General features: G+C 45.3%; 1 protein-coding gene across 1 annotated transcript; it reads left to right on the top strand.

Annotated features, from left to right (window-relative positions):
- Positions 1 to 4801: 4801 nt before the first annotated feature.
- On the top strand, positions 4802 to 7008 carry SOX2 (SRY-box transcription factor 2). The gene has a single exon (XM_005892533.3). It carries the CDS (start codon positions 4952 to 4954, stop codon positions 5912 to 5914), a length of 963 nt encoding a protein of 320 aa, XP_005892595.3. The 5' UTR covers positions 4802 to 4951; the 3' UTR covers positions 5915 to 7008.
- The last annotated feature ends 2914 nt before the right edge of the window (positions 7009 to 9922 follow it).

Below are 9922 nucleotides of genomic sequence, written 5' to 3'. Positions count from 1 at the left end.
CTCATCTTACCAGATTGCACCAACGTTGTCCCAAACACTGAAAATCCTCCTTTATTTTTGTCTTTTAAAGTCAGGAACTTTCCTTGGGTTGCCGTACTTCTCTTTTTAGTTGTATTCGCCTCTTACTTCCCATACTGCTGGTATGATCTCTTTCACTCCAGTATGATCACTGCTATGGTCACTTTCCCTGGAGCTGGTTGGAAGGTTAGGATTCGAAGGAAATATGATTTAAAAGAGGAAGAAGAAGAAGAGAAAAAAAAAAACCCTTCATTTGGCCAAATCCAACTCCTAATATATTTAACCAGTTCCAGAATTAGAAATTCTTTCTGTACATTTTCTTCTATTTTTCTCTCTTTTTTTCCTTACATAATGAAATTAAAACTTTTGGAACCCACAGTTGACATTTTTCAGAAAATTGAGTTATCAAGGCAGTAATTATTTCACGGGGAGATAAAACTCTCATAGCCCTAACTGTCAAATAGGACCCTTTTCAGATTTTAATTACAAAATAAAATTAGTCTGCTCTTCCTCGGAATGGTTTGTGAGTGGTTAAACAGAGCTTTCCCCCCAATACTGGTGGTCGTCAAACTCTGCTAATTAGCAATGCTGAGAAATTCCAGTTAACAAGGACATTCTCCAAGACTCTGCAGGTTCCCTGCCGTTTGCCTTCATTTCCATAAGAAGATTAAGAGAGGAGGGGAACACACTCAAATGCAGATGCAGAAAAGAAGCGTTTTTTAACAAGCATCATAATAGTAAGATGCCTGGCTAGTTCTCACCTAATTACTGCAAGTTAAACCTCTATTTGCCACTAAGGAGAAAAAATAAGTCTACAGTCCCCCATCTCCACAAAATTGTTAGTTGGCTTCAGATACAACACTTGAGGAGGGATGCAGGAGTTCAGGAGGGAAATATGAATGCAAAAGGTTTTTTTAAAAAACTGAGTTACACTTAATCAGTTAAGGATTTGGAGTTGGGGCCTATAATAAAACAAAATCGAATCAAAATATCCTGGGCATTAAGGATTCTTAATTTCTAAGCTTACTCTGAAAGTGTGCAGCTTTTTGCTGCCCAAGGAAGGGAAATGTTACACTATCTTTAGATTAAGCACTTTCACATTTTCATAAACTGTGCCAGTGGCAACATTTTAAATTCTCAGAGGATGAAGCACCCTCTTCCAAGTCTTATTTTGATTCCTCAGTAGTCAATGGTGTATTGTTATTAGTACTGTAGCCGTCTGTTAGAAGCCTAAAGCCGGGCTGCTTCTGTCATCTATTATGATTGTTATAGTTATTATTATATTTAGGGCCCAGTGATGGTGCTGGATTGAAATAGAGTGGCCGGTGATCTGATTTTTTTAATGCATATGTTCTAAAAAATCTAATGAGAAAATTGTTTCTGCTATCACCATCTTCTTTAATCTTATTTTCATAGCACATTATTATGCATAAACGCCAGCCACAGTTAGTTTATTGCCTTGATAAGTACAGCAGGCTTAATTAAAATAAAGCTGTAAATAAATGCAACCAATGATAACACAATTGTAATGTATTTCCATAGCTTATTTATATGATAAAAGCAATTAACAAAAGACCTAGCCAGCCCCTTTAACCTCTTAAATGCATTATTATAGAGTTCAGGCACAAACACATGCATCTGAGAATGTATAAAAGCTTTTATATATCATACCAAGGAAAAATTTGTGCCTCTTACTACTACCCTTGAGAGAGATTAATAACGTTTGCTTCTATAACCATCCATTATTAGTATTTATTTTAATACATATACACCATTATCCACATCAACCCCTTGTATTTTTTTTCTTCAAACTTAATTATCCATAACCTTTTTTTTTTAGTTTTCCGATAATGCTATTAAGCGCAGACCAATGCATACACAATCATAAAGTGAATGCTTGGTCTGCCCTTCATGGCGTCTGGACAATCACAATTCATTCATATGTTGAATCTCATAATTTGTACCTATTTTTTCCCATGGTTTAACCTCCCACTTATCTCGAGGTTATATGTACATTTCTAAGCTAAGCAAATTAAATCCGATTCTTGTGATTTGGTTTCATAGCTTATACATGTTAACTTTTCTTTTGTTTAGATTACGTGCAATTAGTTTGGTCTCACTCCCATCCCCCTCATTTTTTTTTAAATTATTTCCAAACACCTTATTTTAAAGGTAAAAGCAATAGTCTTGGAAAAGTGAATCCACCAGTAGGGGGCGCACCAGCCACATCCCTGAAATCAGACGCGCTGAAAAGCCGGTGGCCGCCTTCTGTTACCCAGATCCTCTCAACCTTTTCTCTTTCCTAACTCCAGGTCTCTGTTTAGCTTAATATTACACCTCGAATAAACTGAAAACATTAAAGACTTTAAAATAGAAGGTTCTGCTTTATTTTGAAGAGTAAGTGTGTAAGTTTTCGAACTAGCATCATCCTTCCCGGATTCCTGATAACTACAACTAATCATAACTTAAGTGCTAATAAGAGAAACTGCAGGGGTAGGAGAGGCTGATTGGAAATAATATTTTACTAAGAAAAGTCTGCAACTTTTCCACAACTTTTCTGGGTTTCCAGGGAGCAGACTTGAGTTTGACTAGAACAGAAAAGCCTGGGAAGGCAGGGATCGGGAAGCTGGAGCGGGGGATGGGGTAGGGGGTAGGTTATGGGAAGAAGGTTAGTAAGGAACAAAACAATGCACAGTTTTGTAAAGATAATAAATGGAACGTGGCCGACAGATACTATTCAGTACATTTTCTTTGGGTGAGTAAGGGTAGATCAGGGGAGGAGGGAGGCGGAGAGAGTGTTATAGAAGAAAGAAAATAAGTAACCCTGATGGTTTAAGCCCTTTATAAAAAAGAAATGGCATCAGGTTTTTTTTTTTCCATCTCCTCCCGTCCCCCCCGTCCCAGCCCACCCCCCCCCCCCCGCTTTGTAGTCAAGTGCATTTTAGCCACAAAGATCCCAACAAGAGAGTGGAAGGAAACTTAGACGGGGCTTTGTTTGACTCCGTGTAGCGACAACAAGAGAAACAAAACTACCTATTTGTAACGGACGTGCTGCCATTGCTCTGCGCATTGAGCGCCTACCTATTGAAATCTTTACGTCGGGACAATGGGAGAGCGGCTAAAATTACCCTCTTGGGTCCTGGGAGGGCAGGATTCCTGAGCCCCTACTCCCGCCCCCATCCCATCCTCCTCCAGCCCGGGCCTGGCCGGGTTCGCTCCCTTCTCCAGCCCAGGTCGCCTTCCTCTTGCCTTGCCTGGCCTGCACCTGTGCCTGGAGAGCACCACCCCCGCCTCCCAGGCCCGGAACCCCCTTCGGGGGCAGCCCAGACCCAGGCTGCCCGGGCGATGCGGCCACCGCGGTAGAAGTCAGTGGGGGAAATGCCAGGGCTGGTTCTGCTGGAGTCCTGGGAACTCTGCGTGGGAGGGAGTTTGTGAGTGCGGCTCAAAAGCCACCTCCAAGCAGTGCCCGGGGATGCCAGGAAGTTGAGACTACCCTCCCCCACAGCCTGCACTTCTCAGGGCCCTTCGGTTGATCTTTTTCTTCCCCCAGCCCCCCTTTGGAACCCCGCTCCACTGAGATCCCTCCTTGGGGCGGGGGTGGGGTGGGGGCGGGGAGCTCAGGAGAATGGGGAGAGAGGACGAACGTCCCATTTTGCACGGACTGAGTGGAGGAAGATGGGTGGGAGCTGTGGCTAGGGTGAGGACCAAGCTGCGGTTTCCTGCCCCGCGGGCTGAGCTGGGCCGGGAAGAGGGTGGATTCGGCTGCTCACACAGGCCTGGTCTGACCTCAGCTCTGGAGGCAACCGCACAGTCGGAGCAGGATTTATTGGGGGGAAGGAACAGAGTACATTACGTGGAAGCAAGAAGGTTTTGAGGACAGAACTTCTTGTCGGGACAGTGTGAGAAGGGGGCGAGCGAGTGTCGGTGCCCTTGGAGCGAGCCGGGCGAGCGGAGAAGCCAGCTTAGGGAGAAGCGCTGGAGCGGCTGGAGTTGGGGGAAGTGTGCGGAGGAGCGGGAGAACAATGACACACCAACTCCAGCACGGCTGGTTTCCCGAAATATTAGTGGGACAGTCTCACTGAGCCACCTTCTCTGCCCCGCCCCACCCCCCCCCACCTCAGCTTCTCGCGCCCCCCTCCTCATTTCAGCAGTCCGCACCAAAAGAGTAAATTCAAGATTAAGTTTAAAGAAGAAAATATCGTAGTCTTAGGGCTGTTTACCCACTTCCTCCGAAAAGGCGTGTGGTGTGACCTGTTGCTGCGAGAGGGGATACAAAGGTTTCTCAGTGGCTGGCAGGCAGGCTGTGGGAGCCGCCTCCCCTCCCTCCCCCCCGCGCCTTCCCCCCCCCCCCCGCCTCCCCCGCGCGGCTGGCGGCGCGGCAGGCCCCGCCCCCTTTCATGCAAAACCCGCCGGCGAGGCTGGGCTCGAGTGGAGGAGCCGCCGCGCGCTGATTGGTCGCTGGAAACCCATTTATTCCCTGACAGCCCCCGTCACATGGATGGTTGTCTATTAACTTGTTCAAAAAAGTATCAGGAGTTGTCAAGGCAGAGAAGAGAGTGTTTGCAAAAGGGGGAAAGTAGTTTGCTGCCTCTTTAAGACTAGGACTGAGAGAAAGAAGAAGAGAGAGAAAGAAAGGGAGAGAAGTTTGAGCCCCAGGCTTAAGCCTTTCCAAAAAATAATAATAACAATCATCGGCGGCGGCTGGATCGGCCAGAAGAGGAGGGAAGCGCTTTTTTGATCCTGATTCCAGTTTGCCTCTTTCTTTTCTTCCCCCAAATTATTCTTCGCCTGATTTTCCTCGCGGAGCCCTGCGCTCCCGACACCCCCGCCCGCCTCCCCTCCTCCTCTCCCCCCCGCCCTCGGGCCCCCCAAAGTCCCGGCCGGGCCGAGGGTCGGCGGCCGCCGGCGGGCCGGGCCCGCGCACAGCGCCCGCATGTACAACATGATGGAGACGGAGCTGAAGCCGCCGGGCCCGCAGCAAACTTCGGGGGGCGGCGGCGGCGGCGGCGGCAACTCCACCGCGGCGGCGGCGGGCGGCAACCAGAAGAACAGCCCGGACCGAGTCAAGCGGCCCATGAACGCCTTCATGGTGTGGTCCCGCGGGCAGCGGCGCAAGATGGCCCAAGAGAACCCTAAGATGCACAACTCGGAGATCAGCAAGCGCTTGGGCGCCGAGTGGAAACTTTTGTCCGAGACGGAGAAGCGGCCGTTCATCGACGAGGCCAAGCGGCTGCGAGCGCTGCACATGAAGGAACACCCGGATTATAAATACCGGCCCCGGCGGAAAACCAAGACGCTCATGAAGAAGGATAAGTACACACTGCCGGGAGGGCTGCTCGCCCCGGGCGGCAACAGCATGGCCAGCGGGGTCGGGGTGGGCGCCGGCCTCGGCGCGGGCGTGAACCAGCGCATGGACAGCTACGCGCACATGAACGGCTGGAGCAACGGCAGCTACAGCATGATGCAGGACCAGCTGGGCTACCCGCAACACCCGGGCCTCAACGCGCACGGCGCCGCTCAGATGCAGCCCATGCACCGCTACGACGTGAGCGCCCTGCAGTACAACTCTATGACCAGCTCGCAGACCTACATGAACGGCTCGCCCACCTACAGCATGTCCTATTCTCAGCAGGGCACCCCTGGCATGGCGCTTGGCTCCATGGGCTCGGTGGTGAAGTCCGAGGCCAGCTCCAGCCCCCCCGTGGTTACCTCTTCTTCCCACTCCAGGGCGCCCTGCCAAGCCGGGGACCTCCGGGACATGATCAGCATGTACCTCCCCGGCGCCGAGGTGCCGGAGCCCGCCGCCCCCAGCAGACTTCACATGTCCCAGCACTACCAGAGCGGCCCGGTGCCCGGCACGGCCATTAACGGCACACTGCCCCTCTCGCACATGTGAGGGCCGGACGGTGAACTGGAGGGGGCGGGGGAGACATTTTCAAAGAAAAAGAGGGAAATGGAGGACAGCAAGAAACAGCATGGAAAAAAACCCGGTACGCTAAAAAAAAAAAAAAAAAAAAAATCATCCACAGCAAATGACAGCTGCAAAAGAAAACGCCAATCCCATCCACACTCACGCAAAAACCGCGATGCCGGCAAGAAAACTTTTATGAGAGATCCTGGACTTCTTTCGGGGGGACTATTTTTGTACAGAGAAAACCTGGGGTGGGCAGGTGGGGAGGGCGAGGGAATGGACCTTGTATAGATCTGGAGGAAAGAAAACTACGCAAAACTTTTTAAAAGTTCTAGTGATACGGTAGGAGCTTTGCAGAAAGTTTGCAAAAGTCTTTACCAATAATATTTAGAGCTAGTCTCCAAGCGACGAAAAAAATGTTTTAATATTTGCAAGCAACTTTTGTACAGTATTTATCGAGATAAACATGGCAATCAAAATGTCCATTGTTTATAAGCTGAGAATTTGCCAATATTTTTCAAGGAGAGGCTTCTTGCTGAATTTTGATTCTGCAGCTGAAATTTAGGACAGTTGCAAACGTGCAAAGAAGAAAATTAATCAGATTGGGCATTTTAATTGTTTAAAAATTGTACAAAAGGAAAAAATTAGAATAAGTACTGGCAAAACCATCTCCGTGGTCTCTAAAGGGGCAAAAGTTTTAGATTGTACTAAATTTTTTTAACTTAACTGTTAAAAGCAAAAATGGCCATGCAGGTTGACATCGTTGGTAATTTATAATAGCTTTTTTGTTTTCCAACTTTCCATTTTGTTCAGATGAAAAACCAACATGAAATTACTGTGTTTGAAATATTTTCTTATGGTTTGTAATATTTCTGTAAATTTATTGTGATATTTTAAGGTTTTCCCACTTTTAGTTTCCGTAGTTGTATTTTAAAGATTCGGCTCTGTATTATTGAATCAGTCTGCCGAGAATCCATGTATATATTTGAACTAATACCATCCTTATAACAGGTACATTTTCAACTTAAGTTTTTACTCCATTATGCACAGTTTGAGATAAATAAATTTTTGAAATATGGACACTGAAATTATGCTTGAGTCTTTCATTTATTTGGATAACATTGTGATTATAACCCAGCTCCTCGGGGAATATACTGTGCTCAGCCAAGAACGCAGAGTACCTAAAACCTTGGTATTCTAGTCCAGTAGCATGTGCTAATGTTAACAGCAACAAATAAATGGCTGGATGATTAATTGAATAAGTATTCTCGAAAAAATGGAAATGCTTATGTCATTTCCAAAACAGAAACTAGGGACATATATTGTAAACCCACCCCCTCCTTTTCTAAGCAGCATGAATAAGCATGATGGGGACTTAAACTGATTTATGCCACTTGTTGCCAGAAAGGAGTCAATTCTGAAAATTTTCATGTAGCTTAGCAGATGGGGTATTGAGCCAAATCAGAACCAGGTTGGCTGGTTTTGTTTTCGTTTTCTTCACAGCACAATGGCCCTTTGGAAACGTGGTTATAGGGGGAAATGATGCTTCTTGTATAGGAATAATTGCAAACTAGACAAGCAAAGTGCTCATCTGCTGGGTGGGTGTTTAGATTACTCTGGCCCTGCTATTGTCTGAGAAGGAACAAGTGGTTTGCTTCTTTGTTCCATCACTTCATAAACTTTCTTCTCTACGTTTTCCTGTTTAGGGACAAGGGAAAGCAGAGAGCGGCTTGCAAAAACTCCCCGACTTATCACAGCTATTTATTATTATTATTTATTTTCTTTTTTCCTCTCTCTCCCTCCACGAATTCCATTTCTTAAATTGACAGCGTGGGTCCAAGCCTGTAGCCCCAAATCGGATAATCTCTGCAGCTGATAACAAGCAAAAGAGAAGCCAGGCAACAGCCATATTAAAGAAGAAAACAATCAACTCTGAGGTAGATATTTTACTTTGTCCGGTCTAATCACATTTAGAGATGATTGTGCTTTTGATCTGTTAACCATGTTTTACTAGAGTAGTAGAGAAGTAGGGGGAGGGGAAAGGGGGTGGAGAAACAAGATTGGATTTGTTGTTTTCTTTTGCCCTAGGAAAGGTAAAGAAAGACTGTAGTTATCCTCAGTGGGAGCGGAAAAGTTAGGGAATCGCCACGGTCTTTGAATTAGCGATGTTTCAGCTTCGCAGCGAATCCGCGCGCTTTGGCGCAGAGAATCTGTAAGACCGACTCGGGGACTTTTCTTTTATTCACTACTTAAGTCGTTCATCTTCCCCTACCGAAGGGGACCAGGAACCTAGAGTCCTGCCTTAGGAGCGTGGGTTTCCTTCCTACAATTTCAAGGGCTTGTTGTGTGAACTTGCCACAACTTTGGAGAAGTTGGAATCCAGCTGCGCCTTTCACCCTTGAGTAAAGTATCGGCTGCAGTCACTAAATTAGTTCATCCCGTTGGTTTGCATCTTCTCGTTTTCCAAAAAAGTATTTCTCTCTCGTGGTGTTGTTATATTAGTTCTGGGCTCAGCTGAGGATATCCTCATATTTTCTCTTTTTATTTCATATGGATTGCTTTATGTGTTGGTTTTTTATTTTATTCCCTTTTTTCATCCTCATTTTTAGGGTAATATTGTACTGAGAAAGACAATTATTATGCCAGTTCCCAATTCTAAGTGAGGCATTTCCCCCCCTAATTAATGCAGAGACTCTAAAAGAATTTCCCCTGGCCTGGCCAGCCATTGTAATGCATATACAGATTATTCACGTGGTAATGAGCACATTCGCCAGTTCTTGCTCACACATACGAATAAAAGAAACTTTGAATAAAGATCCAAATGATCTTGCTGGGGGGTGGGTAGAATATTCCCGGAATTTGAGCCAATCAACTATATAGAGTGTATATATTTGAAAAAAAAAAAAGATATATTAGAAATATGTATTGGGGTTTGGAGTAATTGCACTGCACTAACCTGTTTAAAAAGCCCCACAGGATCAGACTGAAAAAGAAAAAAACTTATTGGCAAAATGCTCAGATTCAAATATTTTGCAAGAGTGATATTGTGGGAAGTTGAACTAGTTTTGAATGACTGTTACTGTCTACTGAAAGGAGAGTACTTGCGTTCTCCCTCCTAACCCTCCATATGTCCTAACCAATGAATGGAAAAACATATTGTTTGCAAATATAAATGCTTTTGATAAACCGCGTTTGAGGAAAATGATGCATATTTCATCACTCATTGGATTGGGTTAAACGGTTCCCCAAGATGTGTAGTTTCATGGCTAGATCGATACTGAACATATGATATTTTAATTATAACATGATTTCCAAGAAGGGGGTAAACCCATAAGCTTGCCTAGAGATGATTATCTCCCAGTGCTAAAGTTGTTGAGTGTTCAGTTCCTTCCTTGGGATATTATCCTGCTCACTAAAACTATTCAACTTGCAGTGAAAGAGGTGAATTTAATGTTTTGCTAACCTTATACACAGGATAGAAATGGGCAGAAGGATGAGATTATTTGTTCCCTCTGCAGTTTTTTTCTCTCCCTGCATCCCCTCCCATACTTTAAATAAAGAGTGTTAAAATATTTTGCTGAGCTGTAGTAGATTAGCAAGGTTTCTTGCCAGTGCTGGGAAGCCGGTATTACAGATGGTCCCAGGGGAAAATGGCTCACATTAACCACTAAATGAATATTTGACAAGGGCTCATTCGGAGGTATTATTACTATAAACGTGTCCCTACTGGACTTTTCAAGGGTCAAAGAGCAACGCTTCAATTAATTATTTAGTCTGCTAGTAGATTTGGTTGTAATAGCTGTACTTATTTCTAGAACCGACACATTCTTATAGTAGGAAATCTCAGGAGAATCTTCTCCATCAGCAGTGCCTTGAATTGAAATACACACAGAGCCCTGGCATTCTAAAGCTGACTTTTTCATAAAATCTTTTCCTGGATTGGGAGTATGTGTATGTGTATTAAGGGGGAGGGGGGTTATAGTCTCTTTTTCT

The sequence above is a fragment of the Bos mutus genome, chromosome 1 (genome assembly GCF_027580195.1).
Source record: "Bos mutus isolate GX-2022 chromosome 1, NWIPB_WYAK_1.1, whole genome shotgun sequence".
NCBI classification, from domain to species: domain Eukaryota; kingdom Metazoa; phylum Chordata; class Mammalia; order Artiodactyla; family Bovidae; genus Bos; species Bos mutus.
Note: the sequence above shows the minus strand (reverse complement) of the source record. Positions and strands in the feature narration are given on the sequence as shown.